Raw genomic sequence first — 25,881 nt, 5'->3', positions numbered from 1 at the left:
ATAACATGGGTCTGTGAAAGTAGCTTCTCAAAAAATTGATCTTATCAACTTACTCAACATGTTGGTGCTCAGTGATAACTGTAATACTGTAGCTTGTAATTCAGACAATGAAAAGCTTCAGGACAGCATCTAACATGTTTGTGTTTTCACTCTGATGGTGGTGCAGACAAAGTGAATGGCAGACTGAGCTAAACTCACTTTGACATGTTGCAAGAAATTCTGACCAGGAAGCAGGAAAATGAAGGCATGTGTTAAAGTTTGTGCTACAAGTATCATTCAATAAATCATGAACCACAGTTATAAAAACACACACCGAGAACATTCACGCAGGATTATTATCCTGAAAAACATTTTTTATGCACTATCCAGTTCCATAAAGGGTTACAAATATTCAGCTGGCTTGTATGGTCTCTTACAGGGACCCATACAGGAAGAACACGATCACCCTCCAAAAACACAATGGCAGGAAGTTCACAATTGTAAGGAAGGAAATGACCACTTACAAAACGTGTTCTGTACTGATAATTCTGGCCTGTTTCCTGAAGCAAGCCTCCATGAAAACAGCCCTTCACAACGACTTCAAAGTTACAGGACAGTGCCAGGCATATTAGCTAGCTCAACCACAGGAACAAAACACTTTAATAATCAATAAACAACTGTCGTAAGTAAACCACCTTTCATTTTTGTGATGCCAGAGCAGCTGCTAGGCTAATGTCTGGCCAAAGACATTAAATAAACAGAGCTATACTGTGTCAAATAAAAGTCCTGCCTTGGTCTGCTAATCAAATCAGGAATTTCTTAAAACTGTTTCAATGCATTTAAATTTTTTTATTACCCAAATGAGCGATTATTGGCATGCTCCAGCAGAATGTTTGCTTGGCTCATTTTCTCAATTCCTTAAGTGTTCCTCACATGACACTGGTCTGTAGGTAGTTTGTGAACTGAGAAGTATAGCTGCTAGAAAAACCAACCCGTGTTCAAATAAGAAGTCTTGGTTAACAGCACTGTTAACCAAGTTCAGTTTAAAATCGTGCGGCTATTTTAGGACTCCTGTGCATATCAAGGTTTGCAACTGTAAAATACAGACACTTCAAAAGCTGGCTCGTCGTTACTCAGCCAAGCACAGAAAACGTGTTTCTGTTCCTCAAACGCATTGCATTAAGTCACTTACAGTTCTGACGTATTTGTAAAACCCACAGCTCCGCTACTGTTCCGCTCTATAATTAAATGCACAGTACATTAATTATATCTGGGGACTCAAGGATGCAGGCCTGTGACCAGTCGAAGATAAAAACTGCTTATATCTACAACTGAAAAAGAACTGGAGGTGGATTGTTAGATTTCCTTTACTAAATACGAGCCTCACAAAAGGTGACACTGCAAATTAGTCAAAAGCTACTTGGACGTTATTGTAAATGCAGGGATTAAAACAGTGCTATGTTTTGTAAAGTCATATTTCATATTAGTGTTAACTGCAGCTGGGCAGCTTTATTTCTTTATTTTTATATATAAAGCAGCTCCACCCTAGTCTGATAATCGCGATATCAATATGACATGGAACGGTTTAATCATGCCCAACACACCACAGATCCAGCTTTTACCCAATTTCGCAAGCTGTGGAGTTAAAATGACACAACTACTATTCAGTGGTACAGGCCCCGGTCCAGCCCTTTAACCTACAGTCTGTTCTTTGAATGCTCTGAAGTATTTGCCTCCAGGGCTGAATGATGGTAAATGAGGCCCAGTCCAGAGATGTCAGTGCGTGTGAATCACACGTCCGGAGCGTGAACAATGCCATGCACTCTAAATGAATGAGAGAAGCCATGCATGCTGGCTGCTACAGTCGTACTACTTTATAGAAAAGAAAGAAAAAACAAAACAAAAAACAAAACAGGGATCTAGGACTGGTTCAAATCACAGTTCCCTGGCAGCTTGAACCAAAGCTACATCCAACTCCAGCTTCTTAAACTGATCTCCAAGTCAGAGCCCAGCAAGCTAACCTCCAGTTTAAAAAGGAAACACTGTACATCTGAACAACTAGTAAGACCACATCAGCAACAGAACTGGGATTTATTTTAGCAGCATACAATTTGTGTACCGAAACAGATTTGTCAAAATGTTGCATCACGACCAACCATAAGACAATGTTGTAGATGGGAAACTCAACCCAAGCAGAAAATACATAGATTACAATGGGGCAAACAAACCGTCTAATGCAGCTATTGTGCAACAGCTGTTTGACTGACTAAAACAAAAGCAAAAAGTTGGCAGGTGCAGTAGCTCCTTACCAAGGAAACAAAGCACGAATCTTTTTATGACTAACTGCACAAGACAGATCAAACGAGGAGTATTTAGAGGCTGCTAATAGAACCTGGATTCGTTCAGCACACCACAGAGCTAAAAGAGCTCCTCTTTGTTAGCCATCAGGACTGAGAAAGAGGAAATAATGACCACAGACATAGGAATGCTGTCTGTCCAGGAGCAGGGAATTACTGGACAATGCCCCACTTGGAGTAAATAGCTGGGTAATTCAACACAAACCAGGAACAGCATGCTTAGGGCTATATCCCTACCCTCAATGATGGTGTCTTAAACAGTCTGCTTGATAATAATAATAATAATAATAATAATAATAATAATAATAATAATAATAATTTATTTCTTAGCAGACGCCCTTATCCAGGGCGACTTACAATTGTTACAAGATATCACGTTATTTTTAAATACAATTACGCATTTATACATTTGGGTTTTTTACTGGAGCAATCTAGGTAAAGTACCTTACTCAAGGGTACAGCAGCAGTGTCCCCCCAGCTGGGATTGAACCCACGACCCTCCGGTCAAGAGTCCAAAGCCCTAACCACTAATCCACACTACTGATTAATTAAGTGGTTTATAGCCTTATTTATGGAAAGTGTGAATAAAGACAGTCTTGCTGCAGCAACTTCCTCAACTTGAATGGGAACAGAAAGATGCATAATAATGTATCCTGGATCTTCTGAAAACCTCATTCAGTGGTGCATCTTCTACCTTATGTCAGACATCTATCTTTCCAGGACAATTTTGTAAGAAAGGTCACATACATACACAAGGTAAAAAATAAATAAATGAAATACAGATATAAATGGGATTAATAAAGTGTATACAGCACAGGGAATGGAATTGAACTTTTCTTGCAGAAGCAATATTTGCTCATGTGGCAGAACAATTTTCTCCTTTGAGTGGCTGCAATAGCCGGCTTTACAAATGCAGAAGTCAATGTATAGGCAATTTTATGACCTCCTGTTCGAGAAAATTGCTTGCTTGCAGAAATAAAGTGCTGATGTCGCCAGGCTTTCACTGCAATATTACAATAGACATGATCGTGTGAAGGGTGATGATGGCTACCTCATGAGTGAGTTCTTTGGTTGCCCAGCTAGATGCTATTAGTATCTTGGTGCTCCATTCTTCCGTAAAAGAAAAGGTATCCAATACTGTATGCAACTGCGACACAGACCCCAGCAGTAGATCTGAAACCAGATACTGCACAAGCATTCAGAGTTTACTACTGAATTTATGCCAGTTATACTGTAGAGCAGATTACTATTTAAAATATGCGTTCTATTTAAGATAACAGCTGGAGTTAGGCACATACATTTTAAATTCGGATGCACCAGTGGGGTATTCTGGATGTAGACCAATTATTGTAACTCAAGTTGGAATTTGTAGCAATTTTCTTCCTATGTACTGCAATTCAGGAAACAGATAAGGACACTGCAAAATAAAAACCTCTATTAAAAAAAGTTTAGCACTAAACAACAACAGGGGGTATTCTACAGCTTGGTTATCCTGAATGTTTAAACTTGATGAAAACAAACACGCAGGAGCCCTGTTTTGAGGGTGATTCTTTAATTAGACCACCTGTATTGTTATTTTAAAATCGGTGGAGGATTTCCATTAACAAGAAATGTGATGCCTTCTCGGACTATAAATTGATTTTTTCCAAATGGATGCCTCAAATTAGAATCTTAACCTCCTACCTAATTTTAGTTTTCTGTGACAGAAATTTTAGGGTTTTGTTTCTGAATTGTTGCGGTAATTCCAACTGACGTAAAATAAATCAAGGAGATAGGATGGTGAACATGAGGATTACACCTAATAAAGTTAAATCTAGGTTTGTCAAATCTCCGCAAAGGAGTTTAAATCTTTAGACTCTGTTCACACTACTGGGCTGGCGCAGGGCCGCCTCAGGGGTCGTCGCATATTTAGGTCTGCAACCACGTTCATATTTGTGGTTTTTTGCGCGTTCACACATGTGACTGAAAAGCAGGCCTAAAATGTGACAAACTGCTTGTTTATTTTTTTAAACGATTGTCTGCACTCACAATGGAAGAGCTACCAGGATATACAGTAATCCCTGATTTGCAAAAGTTTCTTAATATATATTAACAGTATTTTATGTGTGTGTAAAGCCAAGCAGCTAAATGAAAGGATCTGCATTTTAATGTAAACACGCACATTTCTGTAGCTACGTATATCGTTGCATGTAAAATAAACAACGGTGGATGAATATGCCAAGTCGGCGCATTACAGAGATACACAATCCTGCAGTTTTTATATTTAGCGCTTAGTTACTAAAGAACACAAAGAAAAAGTAAATGGGACAAATTAAGCATAATTATAAATGCACTGTAGCTCATATATTATGTGAAAGAAACAATCTGAACGTTAACCCACTAGATTTTATTTATTTATTTAATATTTTGAATTAATTAAAAGTTGTAGGATGTAAAAATAAATCACCATTCCATATTGATCCACTGCTGTCTTGGCGCAGAGCATTCACCTTTCTATTTACCTTTCGTGCGAGTGGGAGTATGGGAGGGTCTACCAAGGTACGTAACCAAATTGGTCATGTGATACAAAAAGGCAGCCCCAAGTCTGCTTTGCGTTCATATATATGCAAAGGCCGGCCCTGGACCACATCGAAATGGTGGCCTAAATCTAGACCGGCCTGGGGCTGCTTTTTCTTTTTTGGAGCGTTCACGAGAAAAGGCAGCCCTGAGGCGACACTGGGCCGCTTTAAAACCACAAGTGTGAATGGGGTCTAAGACATTTGTGATGTTTATAACCCATTACCTCACCACGATGCTACCTTAGATGTATAACACTGGTCAAACACTCAAACCCCGAACATGGATTTACTATTTCTTAACCAATTGTAGACCAGTGGGGTTTAAGTATTGTACAGTATTGCCACTCAATTTACCACAACCCATACAGTGAAAATCTCAATCCAACCACAGACTTTATATTTTGAAGGTGAACCAAATGGTGGTTTACACAACAAAGATAATACGTGCAAGCAAGGTCAATTCATTTCAGATTTACCAGGTGTGGCTTTGCAAAGTAGCGAGTACTCTGCACAAAGTTACAATGTTTGTATTGCTCCTGCCTTATAAGGCACCCCTTTATAAGGTGGTATTGTGGCTCATTATATGAAATTAAACAGCTGTTTCTGCAATGCTTAATTTTACTTTTTTTTTGTTATTTTCATTTTGGTGTAAAGACCAAACTGCGTCCCATTGTGCCAAATATAATGTTAGCAAAAACGAAGGCACAATAACCAACAATATTTATTGTAATCAAGAACAAACTTAATTTTAATAATGCAATATTTATTGTTTTCATAAGTGGGCTTGTATAATTATATTTTAAACTAGTTGTTTATATAAAAAAAAAGGAAGTTGTTCTTGTTAAATCATTTTGTTTACTTTCAATAACAATGTTTATTGTTGCAGAAAGCCAAGCTGTGCAAACAATCTGTTTAACAGGATGCATTTCAAAAGGTTAAAAGGGGTTGTTCTTTGTATGACTTGAGCAAACTTTATAAACACATACAATAGTGTTTTTTTTTTTTTTTTTGGTAATTACAGTACTTGGAAACCGAGACCCATACACACTTCCATTTGCTCTGAACATCATCCCTTCTGTAAAGTTCCATATTATTATTATTATTATTATTATTATTATTATTATTTATTTCTTAGCAGACGCCATTATCCAGGGCGACTTACAATCGTAAGCAAATACATTTCAAGTGTTACAATACAAGTAATACAATAAGAGCAAGAAATACAATAACTTTTGTTCAAGTGTGACAAACCACAATTCAATAATACAGCAGATAATAGTGATAGTTACATCAGGATACTGAACTGTACTTTCCTGCTGTGTGTTGACAGTTAAACACAATTTTGGCCTGACAGTCAGGGGTTTAGGATTGCACAGATTATTATTGTACTGTGTAGGATGACCTTTTCTTTTTTTAATAATTCAGAGTTTTAAACGAATCATTTTTGGATAATCAGATTACAAATTTTAGCTCAAGGGTTGTTCTCATAATACACCAGCTACAAGGCCACATACTTGTACCTTTCGTCAGTGCAATATATACTATTTTGCAACCTCCTTCTGAAGCTGACAGTGTATTTCAAAATATTAAAATACTAATGAATAACCCGCTGTGTAAATGAACACATACTGAGAACTGGTTGTCAAAAAAACACTGTTGCTTTATAGTATGCACACACAGACACACACATTTACTTTTCAGACTGTCAAAGCACTGTACTCCAGTTTGAATAGTTTTTAAAAATAGTTTCAATCTTACTGTCAAAGTCCTGCATTCCCAGAGTAACACACAACCACTAACCAGGCATGGTGAATGCAAGCACTAAAACTTTAAATGCTAAATTACAGTATCCATGGAGAAAACACACACAGTGGTTACTTCATTACAAAAACATTCCAAGGTTACCAGGATGGGATTTGATACCGTACTAGCTAATACGCTGTTTTGTCCTTAGTCATTGCAATTGACCCAGCTAACGGTTTAGACCCGACATTTGCATGTAAATATACTGTACGTACTGCAGCAAGAAATGAAATAATAATCACTACTCAGGCTAGTCTGCAAATCTGTAGACCTAGCACCTTGATTACTTACACGCTATCTAATTTACACAGTGAACCTCCTACTGTCTTTAAACTCTTATCCACTCAATTGCAGTGAAGCCAGCGTGCCATGCCACATTCCCTCAGGCTATTACACCTTGGGTTTTTCAAATCAGTCCCTTGAGCCAAACTCACCGATTCCACCACAGACATGCAAAGACATTCCAAGAAGCTGAAGAATTTGTGGGGTGAGGCCTACATTCCTAAAGAATGCATTAGAGAGGGACGGAGAACAAACAGACCACATTGGAAAATTACATCCAGACCACTGCAAATCTTTTCTTTCCTGTAAATTTTTATTTTATTTTATTTTTAAACAACTCATTTTAAGTCATAGAATACTCCTTCCTGTCGCCATCATCTGCCCATGAGCACTACTTTCTTTTTAATAAAATACATTACATTTAATAATCCAGTACTGGGGAGTGTCTGGAACAGAGTTTTTAACTTGCACAATATTTATTTAGTTCATCAGTTGTATGGGGGGGGGGGGGAGAAAAAGACAAAGACACACATTAGGCTACATTGTTTGGTTGTCCTTTCAAAAAATTGGGGTATACTACAAGTATAGTTCTGATACTAAATGTTGCTCAAGCCCAGTTTTTGCTTGCTACTTTGATCCTTCCTCGATTATATCTGTATTACTGGTAAAACAGCTTTCTAACTTGAAAAAGCCTTGGAGGAGACAATTATGCTGGCACAACAGAACAAGGGAATTCACAGTAGTAGAAGTTACATAAATAAGGTGATATTTTTTGGAACTTGTGAAATCCACATTTACCACTACCAAAATTCATTCACACTTTCAAAAGGAACTCAAAGAGTTCCTTTAATGTGAACACAGATGAAGAGGGAGGTGGGTGTTGGTCAAAAGCAAAAACAGGAAAGTTTAGACGAAAGAGTTACTGTTTGACCTGAGTAGAGGCAGAGATAAAAAGCCAGCTTGATGGCAGACAGCTTTATCAGCCAAAGCAACAGCATGTCAATGTGGGTCCCCCAGCAAAAACAACATTAGGGGGAAGTCAACAAACATAATGGTTTGCTCTGATAAAGCAGAGTGCACGGAAGGTGAAACTATGGTTTGCCTCAATATGTCCAAACAAGGAATAATACAGGACTGTGGGATACTTTCGATTCTATTTTCAATTTCAAGGCTATTTCACTAGGACATGTTTCCGTAACACATGCATGTAAATCTACAAAGCCGTTGGCTCCATTGTACCTAATTTAGTATCACCCAGGGCAACTAAAGCCAAAACACTACTGCCACACAACAGAATTTCTGAATTCAGTAAGCAGAGTGACCTTGGCAGCTTAATCCCTCAGTCGTAACCTAGGGTTGCAACGATACAAGGGTGTCAATTACACTGCCCTGGAAAAACCAACACAGGAGCGCAAGAGTTAATCTGGAGGAATGTGGATACAGCTGCCAAGACCATTCTGGGCAGGTGACAACTAGAAAGGGTCGCCTCGTGGCTGGCTGGAAATTGTCGTTCGAGAGCACTCCAGTTTTATTTAGACAGTGTGTTCTGGCTGCCACTCAGCTGCTTATCACACCGCCTACCCAATGACTTCAGTGTCACCTTGATGAACTGTGGACAGATGCTGTTATTCCAATGACAGTTCCTTACCACCAGAATAGCAGCACTCACTGATTGCAGAGACTCCACAAGTCAGAATCACTGCGAAGGCAGATAACAGGCACTCAAGCAAGATTACAGAGAGCTCTAGGAAAACAAAACTAAGGGAAAAGCTACCACTGATATGTTATTTTTACCCAGGAAGGTATAAGATTTGTGAAATCACATTGGGGCAGTCATGTTACAGATTCACAGGCTCTGAAGCAGTTTACCTATCCTCATCATATTAATGTCCTTCTAAACTAACAATGAATTTAAAAGCATTTGGTGGGGACATGTTAAACCCATAGAAAAATTATGCAACGTTCTAGAAATATCTAATAGAGAATAAGGAATAAAGTTGTAAAATGTATCAATATTAATTTTTGTAAAACCTTTTTCTAGCACAAGACAAAGAAAACAGACTACAGAAAACAGACTACAAACAAAAAGGTTGGCCTAAGATTTAGACCACTCAACACACAAAAAAAACAGGCACCAGGAAGCTAGACCCTGCTTCTGCCTGATCTAGGGGTTGGAAATATCCACTCCCCAATCCTGTACTGGTTCCCTTTGCTATACATCATAGCAAAGGAAAACAAATTACTTGCCAAAGATCAGCTCACAACTGCTGGCTTCTGGAACAAAGGGAAAGCTAGCTGTTTCAAGTAGCAGAGGCTTAAATCTGAACCCATGAGCTGAAACAGTTCATGTACAGTAGGCAAACCACAAAGAATGTGTTGCATTAGCGCCAAGGGCAAATATACTAATCCATAACCTGTGGCATTTGGGATTATTCAAAGTACTTTCCTGTTTCTCTTATTTTATTAAAATATATAACAGTTGCCTTTCAATCAAGTAAGTGTTATGATCAAACAGCCTATTTAACGACGCAAAAAACCGCTTCCAATAACCATTTAGATACCAGTGTTGAGGAATATTTAACTATGACACAAAACAAAAGTTACGATATTGTTCTTTGGAACCGTTTTCTTTGTGAATACTGTGGCTATGCATTATTTCGTTTCACTCAAGTTGCTTCTCCAGCTGAACGTCTGACAGCGGGTTATGTTGAAATACGTGTGTGCAGGTACCATCAAAACAGGTCGCGGTTTCTTAAATATTTATATAACTTATTGTGCAAAATTGACTACATTTCATTGTATGTGGCGGCTGACGTCGTGACAACAGCATATGGTAAACAACCAAATTCTCTAACTCAAATTATCCATAACCGTGTATATTACGATACTGCTCTACTGTGTGCTTCTTGTTATTACACAACCATCAAACACCAAGTGTGCTGTTCTCCATCCAAATTCCTGAATGCAATAGCTGGAGGAAAGTGGCGCTCTCTAGCGTTTCAAATTTCATTTAATTAATATAAATCACTTTCCCCACTTTAGTCTTCCGAGCACATTAACCTTGACGTACTCGTGATATGAAAATAATGTAGCATTTACACGTGCGTTTAGAACTAACTTATATAGCACGCAGATCTGTCGGATGGTGTTAACTTTAAAATAACTTTTTTGTAAAAAAAAAAAAAAGTTATTTATGGTGCGCAACAGGCCTTCTAGTTTTCCTCTCCCGTAGCTCAAGCAAGAATGTCAAACCATCTCAAAAACGCACCCGTCCACTTTAACTTTCGCAAAAGAAAAGGAAACTCCTTTCCTACCCACCCCGCCGCATTGCACACAAGCGTACCGTACTACTTGACAACAAACAGCTACTTTATTTACATTTTTGTTAAACAGCCCCGTGTTTTCCTGTTTTTTTTTTCCTCTCAAGACAAATGTCACGAAATATACAATTATTTGACGTTTCAACGTATTATTAAAAAGCGAGAGCTCTCCTTTAAATAAGTAAATCTAGCAAATTCCTTCAAACCAAACAGCGGGCAACGAATGAGCGTTGTTGACAGAGGCCGCTAAAAAGAAATAAAACATGTCACGGCGGAAAAAATACATGAGTAAAATTAAACCGAGAGAATAACTGGCGGGTGTAAAGCCATGTAGGCGAAATGCACTCTAAAAACTTTTACAGGAGACCAACTCTTTATTAACGCGAGTTGCTAACGCATAACTAAATATATAATAAAAGCACAACAAAACACAAATCCTAGTACAGATATTTTACTGTTGGGGTCGTAAATGCCCCCCTCCCCTCCGGGCTCCCGTAGTTTCTGAAGTTGAGACAGGAGGTATTTCTCAATCCCAGATCGCTAAGACTTCTTTCTCAGCATGGTGCAGTTTTGCTCTCTTTGAAGAAACACTTATATGATTTCTGGTGTTTTTTTGTTTTTGTTTTTATTGTTTTATTTATTTAATGTCGTTTTACCTTCGTCCAGCAGCCGCTCGAGATGTGTGAAGATGCCGCAGAGATTCGGCAGACTCGACATCAGCTTTTTTTCATTGAGGAGCTGCATCAAATAATCGGGACTCGGCCTCGGTCTCTCCTGCTTCACTTCCATCTCCCCCACCATCATCATATCTGAACCGAGAAAACAAGCCAACACAATCCTAAAACTTGGTGGTCAAATCCTTCGTCCCCCCCACGATTCAATCACTCGTGTTTATCTGCCTTCCTGATATATCGTGATTTAAAAAAAACACCACGATCTCCTCCCGGTTAGTCGCTTTTCTCTCGCTGGCAGTTACTCTTCTCCAGTAAGTACAGGCTCGGTCCGATCTCTGAGTGCTAGTGCGAGACTGTATCAACCAGAACGCTCGACCCACTCCTCCACGATTGGATAGGTCACTCTCCAACGGACAGGAGCGACAGCCAACAGAGACAAAGAAGTGGACTCGCTGGGAGGGTTAGAACGCAGGGGTGGGTTTACACGTTGTGATTGGCAAATGTTGACGCCAATCAAAACCAAGGTGTATGTTTAGGGTAAGTGTTATTGATATTATTGATAGCCGTCAAGCTTCATAGGGGAACTAGCACTATAGACGGGTGGGGGTAGCGTGGATCCTAACTAGCCAATAAGGGTGGCAAGGGGCGGTAGAAAGAGAACAGACCCACAGTAGTTTATTTTGAGTTTTCTTTATATTGCTCAATCGTGATCGCTTGTTTTCTCGTTGTTTATTTGAAATGCAAGATAGTACACTATATGGGTTTGAAATGCAAACAGCTGGGTGTTTATTATTAATACGAAAGGGGTTCCTTTTTCAAATCCACAGATTGATCTGAGCAAAGTATGACCGGGGTACTAAGCTATGCGGGGGGTTGTTCTTCAAGGTTAAACAAATACACGTCGGCATGCAGATTAATATAATGTATACTATGCACAGCTGAAGAAGGGCTTCTACCCGAAACATGCTGAAATAAATGATGTTTTAACCCACTTAAACCTTTTGTGTAGATGAAAAAATAACTTCATTTATTCACGCTGCAGTTTACCTCCTTTCAAACACACACACACGTGTATATATATATATATATATATATATATATATATATATATATATATATATATATATATATATATATACATCCTGCCTACTCATCTTAGTTATTTTGATTTCACATGGGACTCTTCCCCCTTTTTAAAAAAATATTTTTGTTTGTTTGTTTGTTTGTTTGTTTTAAAATACTGTAGCCATATTGACCCCAAAGGTAGTATGTATCACGATCAATACCCTGATGATTGAATGCAGAGGGAAATTAAATGTTTGATTTGCGAAGCTTTTAATTTCTGAAAAAATATCCCCTGCGTCACCTGAATGGTACCCCACAGTAACCCGAAAAGCGCTGTTGCGGTGTCGTGTGGTGACAGACCGAAAACCAAAACAACAACACAATAATAACAGGCCTACACAAGGAAATTCATTATATGCAAATGACACTGCACTACATATTTTACATGTTGACTAAAAAATATAAAAGAATGTTGTAAAATGCAGGTTTCTTTGTTTACACTGCTGTGTCAAAACAATTTCGACTTCTTTGATCGTTAAACGTCCTCCCTGTGTCTTCTCTTCCACTTCATTTTGTATGTAAGACTTGTTTAACTTCTTAGAAACCACAAACTAATAATATGATATTGGTATTGCCATGGTAAATACATCTAACATTTAACTAATAGTTAGCTTGGGATATAAGTATGTCATCCATGTATGTTCTGTATACGTATCTAAACGTAAACATTAGATTGTATTTATTTATTTATTTATTTATTTAGTATTAAGTCGTTTTTTCATTTATGAAAAAATAAAAGAACGTTAAACAAATTATTAAATTTGTTTGCCATAATGTATGCTTTACTACAGTACAGTATTTTCTTTTAATCAAATCTATGATTGCTGCCTGACCATGCAGACTGGGTGACTGAGTTGGGGGTGAGGACTTGGTGCAATTTTATTTAAGGTCATTAATCAGCTATTAATTAATTGATAAGCTTTACATTTAATTACTGATAGCTGTGTACAGTGTCCTCTGCATCATATAACACAATAGAACTGCTATTAATATAGCAAATTAATAATTTCCTCATTTAAGAATTTATACCCTTTGGATTCAAGATAATATTTTAATAAAATAGTGTGTCTGTGGTTAAAATGTTTAATGCTATATAACATGTTCAATAACAAGCACACTCGTATTTATTTTTTCGTGAAAAAGTCCTAAGCCATGTTATGCTGTACTGGTGCTCCTTGGTGGTTTTGAAAGTCTGTGTGTCTGTGTATTTAATTCAGGACTTGTTTTGGATATGCTGTTTGAACAGCTGGTGTTGAAATGCCACCCAACACCCATGCAGTTGTCTTGGGCAGGAGTTGTGACCATAGCAAGGGTACAGTAAAGAGGTCGAAATGGTCTTAAAAAAAAAAAAAAAAAAAAAGTAGGGGGTTGGAGGGGTACAGTGCTGTAGGTAATTCATGCTGCTATTTCTGAAATTTGAAGTAATTCCTAAAAAAAGGTTTAATTAAAAAATAAAACTTAAAAATACTGTAGTCTTTAAGTTCTGCTTTGCATAATCAGGTCACATTGGTTTATGGTAAATTAACACAAAGAACACAGTTTACCTAATTAATTTTCTTGATTTATTCCAGAAATAGCAACAACGTTTTGTGTGACTCCCAGCTCGTTTCTGTTTATAATTTGGCACCTGGCATCTGTTACAAGCTGTTATTCATGAGTTTATGATTTGTTTTTATACACAAAGACAATTATTTGGTTATTTGTCAAGGAGTCCCTTGCCAACGCCCCCCTTTTCAATTCCTTTTAAGCACTCCTCTCTTTTCCAATTCCATTGCCCTCCCTTGAATTTTTCAAACTTGTTTTTAACAAATCAGTTTTCCACTTCTGTTTTCTCAAGGGGGTTGATACTTCATTAATTGAATCACAGAAAGTGTCACTGTCTTTGTCTAAACATTGCATGTTTTTGATTAATAATCAAATGATTACAAACCAAAAGCTGTGCCTCAACACCTTCCCAGACAAATAGCTAATTAAAACAGATAGAGTACAGCACCCCCATCAAAAAGCGGACCCCAGCCTTTGCAGTGCTATTCTCAGTCCTTATCTGAGCTAAACAAGGAGCTGGCTTTGAGTTTGGCAGCCCAAAACTACTTATCACTAACCAGACTCCACAAGATATATTTTTATATTTCATCTTTTCACAGAAGCTTATGATTTTTACCCTTAACGTCCCTCTTTTTATTCTCCCTTGTTGTTTTGAATCCTGCATGCCCACTCAAACTGTCATAAGCAAGCTTTACTAACCATTCTGGATGAGACCTGAATGAACCTGCTTTCAGAGGGAGGGTGTTCAGAATTTGCAGCAGTGGTCCAGGCCATATGCCACAAAAGGCTCCAATGCTACTGTCATAAAGTCTCAGTATGACTTGATAACACGTCTCACACAGAGAGAGAGAGAGACACACACACACACAGACAGAGAGAGAAAGACACACACACAGACAGACACACACACGACACACAGAGAGAGAGAGAGAGAGAGACTCTGTAGAGAGATTCAAATTGTTCACTGTGCTTGTTTTTCTTTATAAACACAAATGCTGAAAACGTCGGTAGTTTGGCATCGCACATTTGGCACGCCTTCAAAGCTTTAGTATCTTTTTCGCTCTGATTTGTTCTTTGCTAGAACAGTTTGCCACTTGCAAGTGAAATGTGTATAATATTAATCCCTAAAACCGTGCATTTTTAATTTTAATAACTTGGTTTGATTTCACTAATTAATCCTATTCACATCTATGATATGAACTGAAAGCTTGTTTTTGTCTTGTCTTCTACCAATTTTCCAGTGTTCTCTTCATCCATGATATCCTGCAGTCACAGCAATATAGACAGATCCTTTAGGCTTTGTATCAGCTGTGACACAGTTGGGTGAAATTTATTTTTACATTGATAACAAATTGTGTTGGTGTAGAACTCTTTTCTGACCTTCTAAAAGGGGCTAAACATTCAATACTACAAAAGTGATAGTAGAAGAAGAAGAAGAAGAAGAAGAAGAAGAAGAAATCAAATTGGGTATTTTGCAATGACAAATCTTAAGATCATAAAGGAGTGCTGTCAAGGTTTTGAAATCCAGTTTCTAACCTCTTATTAGGATTGACATACTATCACTCATCCTGACTTGACAACGTTTAGAGATCAATCAGCAACTAGAGTGTAATAAATCCACATTTTCAGAGTATTAGATCCTGGTGGGTGTTGGGATTTTCATTAAATAAGCCTAATTACCATAGTGGTGCCATTTTGAATTCATTTCAGGAGAGACATCACAAAATCTGGGTCCCAGCACAAAACAAAACAAAACAAAAAGTTTTAAGATTTATAAACGAAAGGACTGCAGAGGTTACAGTGTGGTTATAAACTCTGCTGCTGCTGAAAAAACATTTACAACATACTGTGATAATGCGTGGGCTCTCTATTATTCATATATCAGCTCTGCCAGCCACCAGCAGGCTAGGGATTCCTCCACAGATCAGCACAGAAACTAGTGTCTGAATTACAGGGGCTAATGACTGATCACTCCTAACATCACTCACGCAGTTCTATACTAGGACCCCTACAATATAATAGTACTACCTTGCACTGATACACCACAAATATTGCCCTTGCTAAAGTGAACAAGCCAGTCGTCCTGGTATATGACACAAAAGACAGGATCCTCCAATACTTTTCTTACCGGCAGCTGGTTTAGCAGTAAAATTTTGAGCTGTTTTAAGAGCCTAATTTGTTTTAATCAAACATATACAATATTTTCATGGAGCGCGGTTAGTAATTGTTAAAATCTACGTGGGAACATTATAAATTAACAATTATTATGATGTTGCAACGGAGTCAGTGTTGGGCATGAGAGCCATAATGAGCCCTTTGAAAAGAGCAGGTAGAACAGAAAGCTTTTTGCACTGCTTTCAGCATCATCCACTGTTATCAGAAATGTTACTTACACTTGACAAACCATTGCCCTTTATATTTTTAAAAGCTCTATTAATTCCAGGCTGCAGCAGAGATCTGATTACATTTATTTCTAAAATGTGTTCTTCTGTATAAACGTATAGTCGCTCAAAAAGAAATTTAATTTGATTATATTAAAAGCATGCATGAGCCATATCAGCTTCAGTACAGATCGTAGTCTACACATGTGTCTAGCCAAGGCTGTTGTACTTAAACTTAATTTAACAAATGATCATCAGTGTCATTTTTCTGTACCAGGGGTCAATGGTCAAGGCAGCTACAATGGTAATACACCAAGTGGATACAAAAGGCAGGAGTTTCTCCACATAGAATGCATTGTGCTACATGAGACACACACACACACACACACACACACACACACACGTGGTCCAGTTTTATGCTGGAATAAATTAATCTGAAACATTCAGAACTTTTACTTATTTCAGAACCACTGAAACTTTTTACAGCTGCTCCCTGCAACACTAAAACACTTTTTGGAAATTCACCACTCACTGGAAAGTTTAGTAATACTTTAGAATGGACTAAGTCTCCAAAAAGTAATGCCAAGACTGACCAGCCCAAAGCTAAGAGCCATGGGGATATACAGGTCTGCAGTCACAAGAAAGATTATTTCTTTTAATCTGCCAGGCAGAGTAACTGTTCAGATCACATGATTGATGGAGATTTTTCTTCCAAGTCCTGTAATCTAATGAAATCTTAATCCTGTGTCACAGGGGAGCCAGGCCGTTCAAAGGTAATGGTCTTTTAGCCAGGAACACTTGGGTGAAGCAGCAGTGGCAGAGATGGTGAATTTGCATAAGATTTTTGTTTTCTACTGCCTTCATTTCTGCACCCATGTTTTAACATAACTGTCTCAGTGTAGCAAAAACTATTTTATTTTTTTTTGCATTTGAGAATTGCACTGCAACTTAATTCTGGTAAATGTTTAGGTAGGAACCAAACAGAGAGTAGTGAGAGTACTCGAGATGAGCTACCTAATCATGTTAATGAGGCAGAATCACTGGGTTTCTTTTAAAAGCGTCTCCCAGAGGCTACAGTAAAGTAGATTTTACTAGATAATAGTGCTAATCTTACTCATCTCCACAATCTCTTGCCTTGACAGATCAAGTACGAATTCTTATGGTCTGTCACCTCAACATTTCTCTTACATTTTAATGCATGATGTTAAAACCGGAAATCTGTGTCTTTCATTTGCTTGTTCGGGTTTATATAAGAAACAGCACACAAAGTAACAACCAATCTGAGACCACTCCGGTATCGCCACATACCTGTATATCATTTTAGTTACTTACACTTGTTAATGGTATGATACCAACTATAATGTGCGCTCCTGTGATTCTGCCAACCTGGTCTTTCCAAGGGTTGGCACATGTTTGGGTAAAATGTCCTTTGCCTAACTCTTTTAACCATGATATAAGGACTACATTTAATAGTCTCTCTTTTAAATGTTTTAAAAATGATCTCTGTAAATTGTTTTATTAGGACCTGCCTATCCGATTGGATTCGGCATCACCTTGGTGTAGGGCATGTTCTCCTGGTATGTCTCTTGATTACTCTGGAAGGCTGAACAAATGCTATAGCTGAGCTATGCATTGTTGAGGATCAAGTCCTCCCAGTGGTGCTGCACTTGTGCAATGCTACTTTCAAGTTGTGCTTGAATGGTTCGAGGAGCATGACAGACTTCAGGCATCTTCCATGCAAGCTCCAATCCCTGAATCCCAATACAAACGAGCATGAATTTGAACAACGCATTAATCATCATGATCCTCTGTCTATCTCTCTGCACCTCATGCAAGTTGTGTGAAGGCTGCAATCAGGGTAAATGGGGGCACAACCACATATTAGATATAGGTCCTGGCAGTGTATGTAGAAAGAGCATATGAAGGTCTACAATAACTTCAACTGAATTTCAGATGCACCCTTGCAGAAAGGTTTAAGAAATCCATTGGGATGTAATTATTAAGAAACTCTAGCAGACCCCAACATTGGCAACAATGACAAAATAATGAAATGCAAAAAAAAAAAAAAAAGGATTGCCATTGTATATTGGTTCATGCCATTGAGATGCTTTTGGTATAGAACTGTGGTACCATTCTACCACTGATTATCATTTGGCAAGTGACCTTTTGATATAACAGGGTCAGAAGGTGCTGGAGGTGTTTTCATGGCCAACGCTGTAATTACACTCTTGTAAGTGCTGTTTTGAGGGCATCAAAAGACTGTGTGTAATTACTGTTATTAAGTGCCGGTGGATCGCAATAGGTTGATTCACAGTTAGTGCAAGGCACGTATCCAATGTTTGCTGGGTTACTGGGTAAATACCAGCTTTTTACAAACTGCTGTACTTAATATGCAATTGGCTGTGCTTTAAAAGAAATGTTACAACATTGTTAAAGCCTGGATAAAGCAGGCTTTATTCTGTCTTTATTTTGCACATGCTCAGTGCGAGCTGCTGGGACAGGACTGCCTCAGGGCTTGACTGAACAAGATTAATGGTTTCCTAAGGGTGATTTTTATTCAATTGTGCAGCCCTGCCCTTGTTCCTTGTTTCTTTAAAACAATTTGGGAGTCCAAAAGGCATTCCTTCATACCTGCTTGCAACCTATAATGTGCTACAAGAGACATGATTTACCCAATATAGAATGCATTATACCACACACCCATGTATGAAACTGGAATCTTTAATGCACATTTTCTGTTGATTTGCTTATGGTTTTTGGTGAGTAAGATACAGCAGATGCAGGGATCTACAAATTGTTTCAAGGTTATGGAAATCTAGAATAGTTTTTAAAATCCACCTGGGGTGCCTTTGGTTTATTGCAGTGGTGTCCAAACTTGGCCCTTCCACTCCTGGTTTTTGTTTCAGCCTGTTCTAAATTCTTTAATTGAAACAATTAAACATCCATCCAGGCCCTGCCGTAGTTAATGATCTCATTTTACCTGTTAAACCTGGAGTGGAATGGCCCTCCTGGACCGTGATTGGACACCCCTGGTTTATTGACATAAACAGAATTTAAAGTAGTGACCATTTATGCCAATTGAATGGATCCCAATATGTTTGAAGATCATCTATTTTATAAGGTTAACCTTAATCGAATTAATCAATTGTCATACCTATGATTGTACTGTTGGAATTCTGTTATTAAGGAGCAAAATATACAAACTTAACTAGAAATGAATGCTAATTATTTTATTTTTTTTAAAACTAACAGCAGCCTTAACTGGAAAGTAAAAAGTCAAAGATTAAGGGGAGGTGGGGGGCAGGCAACACTATATTACATGTGGTGACTTTTGAGTTGCACCTGGAAAAGTGGGTGTGACTTGCATCTTGAAACCATGACACTTCAAAGCTAATTAGAAATGTAAAGATCAGCTTTACAAGGTTAAGGATAGTGATTATTGGCAGTAAAGATAACAAGATGATTTAAAAACCTTAGTGGAAGAATCATCATTACGTTGAAAAAGCCTTTGATTGTGGCATGTACGGATATGTACGTCCTAAGTGTGTATCTGTGGTTAGTAGGTACTGTAGAACACTTCAAGTTGCTGTTAGGCGCTGCAGGAAAACAACTTGTATTGATCATTTTTACTTTTTTAACAAGTAAATCCCTTAATCTCAGAAATACTGCACCGTAGGAAAGCGCAGTCTAAGAAAATCAATGTCATCTTGTAAGCCAAAGGGTACAAGTTTAAAAAAAGCAGACATAAAATCACAGAAATAATTTCAGATAGAAATCACAGCTACCTCTCAAGAGTGCTACAACCTACTGTGGCGTCGTGTCAATTCATGCTGGTTTCAGTGATCTATGTGACAGCCTTCTTTTAAGCAGTTTGATAACCCCTTTTTTATATACAGAAGAAGACATATTTTACCCTAAAGCTAGTATATATATTCCCCTTTTGCGACCGCCCACACCAACCCTAAGCAGTCCTGTGCAAGGTCGAATTTCTGTAATGAAGCATAAAAATATCAACTGGGTGTGTATTGTTAATTTTTTCCACCCTGAAAAAGTGAGTTTGTCTGATATTTTTCCATTGCAGCTCTTAAAAAAAAAAAACAAAAAAAAAAAAACAAAAAAAAAAAAAAAAACCTCATAACAAACAGTAATAAATGATGACTAAGAAAACATATCATAGTATAACAAACACATTAAGCAGTGGTGGGAAATGTATTAATACTAAAATAAACTTTCTATGACAAATATATACAATTCTAAGAAATCATTTGATGAGAATTCTTTCACTAGTTGAAAGGTTTGAAGATTTCTAGCTGAAACATTCATTATAGAAGTTTAACCTTTGTGACACAGGCTACCCGGCCTACACAGGCACAGCTTTTATAAGATAAGTCTGCATAGCGTCTAAAAGAAGAGTCTGAACTTAATAAAAGCGCTATTCAAACATTACCAAGATAGCAGAATGATCCCCAAGCCTAGCCATTGGCTTGGACAATGAAAATTGAAATCTCACAAACTGCTGAAAATTGAAAATCTCACAAAATCTAATTTCATAGTCATCTTTTAACAAAAAAGGGCCATCCCAATTTTATCTTATTATACATCATACAATGTAGCCCATCAAAACCATAACATGCATCTTGAGATGCATCACACATGGTGAATGGATCATGCCCTTTGTGTAATGTTAGAGCTCAATGGCTAAATCTACATGGTATTTATTTCCTGATCAAGTTATCCCCCTTCATAAAAGAGAAAAGTGAGAGAAGAGAAGCCTTTTAATAGAAAGTGTGGTTTATTGTGGTTTATTGAGTGGTTTTATAATGGAACAGAATGCATTTGCTTTAAAGATAAAAGGAGGATCTGACTCTGGCAGTGCACTTTTATAAAAAGGTACCCAGGTGGTTTGGGAGTATATTTGCTGCCTCATATAGAGCTGGGTAAGCCTAGACTGATACACAGCACATGGGGACACGCTTCATGATCTCAACCAGAAGAAAGTCAATGATAAAATCATATGATATATCAATAGCCTAAGAACACTAAATCTAGACAAAAAGAAAACAAGCAATACCCTGAAATGATTTAATCACCTTGAAAACGAAAGAAAAATATCATTTCAAAATCCACCTACTGTATTCCCTATTAACAATATGACCCTTCACCCCTTATAAATCTGGTACATTTGCAGTTGTTATGTAGTGTTTTACACAGAACACACAATTATAACATGGTACATTATTTTACTATGGTACAGTATATTTATTTGGGATTCACTATGATTGCATGCACTTTGCTACGCTTTTCCTAGAATTGTCAGAATAATGTCTTTTTAGTATCACCTTGGACCCATTATTTACCACATGTAAACACAATCCCTGCTCATTCTCTTGGTGTTGGTATTATGTATTAAATGAATGCTGCTTTACAGAAGTACAGTACTGGGATCTAGTGGGACAAGGGTATCCATGCCAGTGGTCTCCTAACACTAGATTGAAAGATCATCTGGGCAAACAGATTGAGTGGAATAATCTGCTTACCCCCTTTGTATTTACTGGGGCTTCTGGATAAACAGAACCATAATATAATCACATATCGGATGGTTGAATTTTTCTTCACAAACGAATGAAATGCATTTTTCAAACATCATTCTTTTCTAATCTAACCCGGATCATGAATGAAGTTAACTCCAGGTTGTAAGCATGTATCAAATTTGGTGAGATGTATTCGGATGAACACGCTAAAATAAATTAAACTGCACTCTTACCCCTGGCTCTTTTTGTAAAGCCCATGCAATACATGACATTTTTCTTTTTTTTTTTTGTTCAATGATCTGAAATAAGAGCAGTCTGATGTCCCTAGCTGCTACTGTAAAACAATTAAAATAAAATGATGTTGTACCGCTGTTTGTTTAATGCAGCAGTAGTTACAGTATGTATCTGTGAAATTTTTACTTAACTGGGATATCGGAAGCTGGCAGCAGAGCCAATTTGGTTAGTGTTAAAGCCTTTACCCACTTTTAAAACATAAAAGTCCCCCCTAGAATTGTTCTGACACCCCTGGTTGTGGTATCAAATGATTAAGACGACTAAGAAAGAAAGAAGAAAAAAAACCATTAACAACTTCAATGAAATATCTGTTCATTGTTCTCCAGGGAGTAATATGTTAGCATCAGGAAATATGTTTAAAAACACAAACACAAAAAGGCATCATTAATTTAATCAGGTACACAACAATCAGTTTTGCATAGGCTGGATTAAGTTTGCGAGCTGGTGGGGAAACGGTATAGTGTCCGCTCAGTTCATCATGCAGGACTCGTACGTAGGAACCATGTACTTGATGTTGATGAAGGAATCCTCCCCTCCATAGCGCTCAAACACCTCCAGAGTCTCCAGAATGAGGTCCCCAATATTCTCCCGCTTCTGCTGGCTGTAGTCAATGCCATCTCCAGAATTGACTGAAACAGAAAAGGGACAGAATGTGACTGAGCAGAACCGGAAAGTAATGAAAGGCTTTGTTTTACTTTTAGGCACAAAGTCAACTCAATTAACCAGTGGAGCACTAAGGTGCTCAGCTTTTTACTGTGGAATAGAGTCTCTTGTGTATTAAGGGGGAGGGGAATGCATGGCGCAATGCAGTGTCTATTTATCTCATAAGGATGTCACACTGTAAAACTTGCAACCGACAGCAAACATTCCTCCTTTGTACTGTGTGGCTTATTGGCTCAGTACTGAATTCTCCTGGCTTACAATCAACAGCCTGCCGCACCAAACCAATAAAAATCACGCTTAGTTCAGGCTAAGCTGAATACATGATGGCTGTCAGTGGATATGAAGAATATCACACAGGTGCAAACAAATCATCAGCAGCTATAAGGTCTTATGTCACGTATGGAAAACACATTTATATCCCTCATTGCAGTCAGCTTGCACTTTCTCCTTTCTACTGATATGCCACACGGTAATTAGACATGCAGAGGTGATCTATACCACCCAGCTCCATCCACCACACAGCTGCAGAAGCCAGAGAAAATATACTGGAGAAATTCTCATCCCATTAGGGGGAGCGGATCTGGTTGTGCTCAGAAACTCAATTAGGTTTAAGTGGAGAGCTGAGCTGCCTTTTTTTTTTTTTCTTTAACTCAGAGTCCATTAATAAAGAAATTGAATCACCTGAGGCATAATATAAATAACTTGCATATCTTCTATTGCGCTGCATATTTTCTTAATTGGAAAGGTTGCTAGATCACACAGATTGGTTAATCTGTTATTACAGTATTGGTAAATGTAAATGTTTTTTTTTTTTTTTTTTATCTATGTACCTGAAGTAGATCAGGGATGGAAATGTGATCTTTTGTATCATCATGTCACTTCCCCCATGCATACAGTGTAACTGCCCTTAAACAACCACAGTGTGTAATGTGACTATGCGGTTGCTACTTTAGGATAGCCTATATATTTTTAATGCACTTTAAATTTCATATATAATGCTATTAAAATGCATTGCCAAGAATACAATCATTGGATTTGTATTGCATTGATCTCTTGAAATCTAGTTACTAGGATTAGGATATTCACCAGTCCTGATCATTAAAGAAATGGCACTAGCTCATAGGATAATACAAATTCTCTTTATTTAGATTGTCAGACTACTGGAACACAGATGTTTAAATCTTCGATTATACCTTTTCTATGAGCTCACCTCAATCCTGACTGAACACCCCCTTTCATTCAAGCCACGACAGCCAATTGTGCCAAATTGTGTGGCAGTTTTGTGATGTCTATTGATGTTCATTTCAGGCATGAGAGGCTTGTGAATTAGCTCACTGCACCACCGTGGTCGGTCATCCTTGATTTACTCAATGTATTCAACATGCTTCTATTTTACAAACCGATATCCAAACATAAAAAAACATTGTGTTTTGTTTTTGTTTTTCTTTTAATGGTGTTGATAAAGGAACAATTGGCTTCCCAAGCAGAGGGAGGGTATGATAACGGCAACAGGTGGCTTTGATTCTCACAAATGGGTACCTGTCTTTGGAGCATAAAATCAAATGTGCACCATTCATACGGCAATAAAAAGCATTCATTTCACAGGCTCCTGCTTCTGAAGAAATCTGGTAACAATCAGCTACAGTCCACCACACTACAGTGAAATAACAGCCTCAGTGTCTCAGCCAATGCTGAGTGACATCATTCTCTCTCTCTCTTTTTATTTATTTATTTTTACAGTTGTGAAACCAGCAGACTCTGTTTTGAAGGAATGTTATTCCCAGTCAAACAAAGTAAACATCACAGAAATACACCCTTGGACTAACATTTGGGTTCCTGAATCCTTGTAATTTATTAGATTTTTTTTTTTTTTTTTTAATAGGAACCATGTTGAGTTATGTATTCAGTAAAAAAAAAATATATATATATATATATATATATAGCTTTACATGAACACCTGCCAGTAACTGAGGTCAATGATTTTACTTTTAAATACAGGGTTTCTCTTGTGTATGTATCTGTAGGAGCACATTCCAGAACACCATAATAAAATGTTTTTTATAGTTGTAATGTTTCATTCCTCTAAACTTACAAAAAGTTACTGTGTACATGCAATAGGGTGGGCCAGAGGCACATTTCTTTCTGCTTCACCCAGCTCCTGTCTGCCTGTCCTTTCTGCCCTAACAGCTGTGGAGCAGATGTCTCTTTCAACAAGAAAGGCTCTGCCTGGAGAGGGGGCATCCCATTTGTTTAAACATTTTTACAATTGCTATAGGAGCGTCAAGGCTAGAATACATCACAGCCAGTGAGTGGTATAACAGGACACAGACACAATCTGGGAAGCAGAAGAGAAGCACATTTCTGTGATGAATAAAATGATTGTAACAGTACATTAACAAGAAACAACTTATCTGCAGGAAAAGCAAACAAGTCTGCCTGTAACATACATCCACCGCAGGAGGTGTTTATGGGCTAAATGTCCTTCCTGGCTGCTATGTGAAATCTAACACCAGAGTCAAAGAGCAGTGTTTAGGATATGTTCAAAACAGCACAACCATTGAGAATACGGGTTCCCTCCTGCACTGGGGAGACACTGAAAGCATGTCACTGTACGCAGTTCACATTTATTATTCATTCATCTGACCTCAGTTTAATATTCCTCAACGGGTGTTCGTATTGTCAGAGACTGAATTGGTAACTTAGTTGAGTGAGAAAGACACAATTCATCTAGCAGACTGGCTGCAAGGGGCGGACAGGATAAGATCCCAATCAGGAAAAAGAAACGACAGAAATCACAGAAATGTCTGACTCCCAGTGGCTTGATCATACACAACTGTTGTTTGAAAACGATGGGCTTACGTAATAAAAGCACAAAGTCAGGTGGTGTTCGAGGTTTCTGAGGCAACTGAATGTGTTACTTCTGTGTCAATGTCCAAATAGTTTGGCAGGGTAATCCCATTCATTGAATTGAGAAATAACACACACACATTTTGAGCTGCAAACATACAAGCTAATTACTAGTCAGGCATTTAGCTGGTACATTTTGGCTAGAGGAGGCTTTGTGGTCTAGACAAGAGCAAAGGACTAGTTGTGTTCCAGTTGTGTTATTTTCTAATTGAATAGCGTTCTTCATTTTTACATAATTTCGTTATCTTAATGTAGATACGTTTAGTGATGTTTTACTCTCAATCGATTGCTTTTCATGATGTATCGGAGAGCATAATATTAATAGCAAGGTGAGGCTAAAATGTTATCCTGTGGGTGGAGGTTGACTGTATATGGTAGTTTTCAAATGAGGGAGTAGAGAGAGGTGTTTAATCCATGATTGATTAAAAGGGGGTTGTATTGATTGAAAATATGGGTGTGGTT

General features: G+C 37.9%; 2 protein-coding genes across 5 annotated transcripts in view; both read right to left on the bottom strand.

Moving 5' to 3' along the window:
• LOC117413581 (protein quaking-A) overlaps positions 1-11,388 on the bottom strand; it is a 53,928-nt gene extending 42,540 nt beyond the window's left edge. For 2 of the 4 annotated variants that reach the window (XM_034022765.3, XM_034022768.3), the window contains exon 1: positions 10,956-11,388. In XM_034022765.3, coding sequence (XP_033878656.3) covers positions 10,956-11,106 — 151 coding nt within the window. In that variant the 5' untranslated portion in view covers positions 11,107-11,388. The remainder of the gene's footprint in view (positions 1-10,955) is intronic. The other 2 variants (XM_034022764.3, XM_034022767.3) reach the window with 2 other exon arrangements.
• Positions 11,389-20,797: 9,409 nt separating this feature from the next.
• The window catches only part of LOC117413934 (parkin coregulated gene protein-like), a 90,758-nt gene continuing 85,674 nt past the window's right edge, over positions 20,798-25,881 (bottom strand). The window contains exon 5 of the mRNA XM_059000286.1: positions 20,798-22,478. Within this exon, the coding sequence (XP_058856269.1) occupies positions 22,318-22,478 (161 nt within the window). The 3' untranslated portion in view covers positions 20,798-22,317. The remainder of the gene's footprint in view (positions 22,479-25,881) is intronic.

This window comes from Acipenser ruthenus, chromosome 25, assembly GCF_902713425.1.
Source record: "Acipenser ruthenus chromosome 25, fAciRut3.2 maternal haplotype, whole genome shotgun sequence".
NCBI lineage: Eukaryota > Metazoa > Chordata > Actinopteri > Acipenseriformes > Acipenseridae > Acipenser > Acipenser ruthenus.
This window is presented reverse-complemented; position numbering and strand designations above follow the sequence as displayed.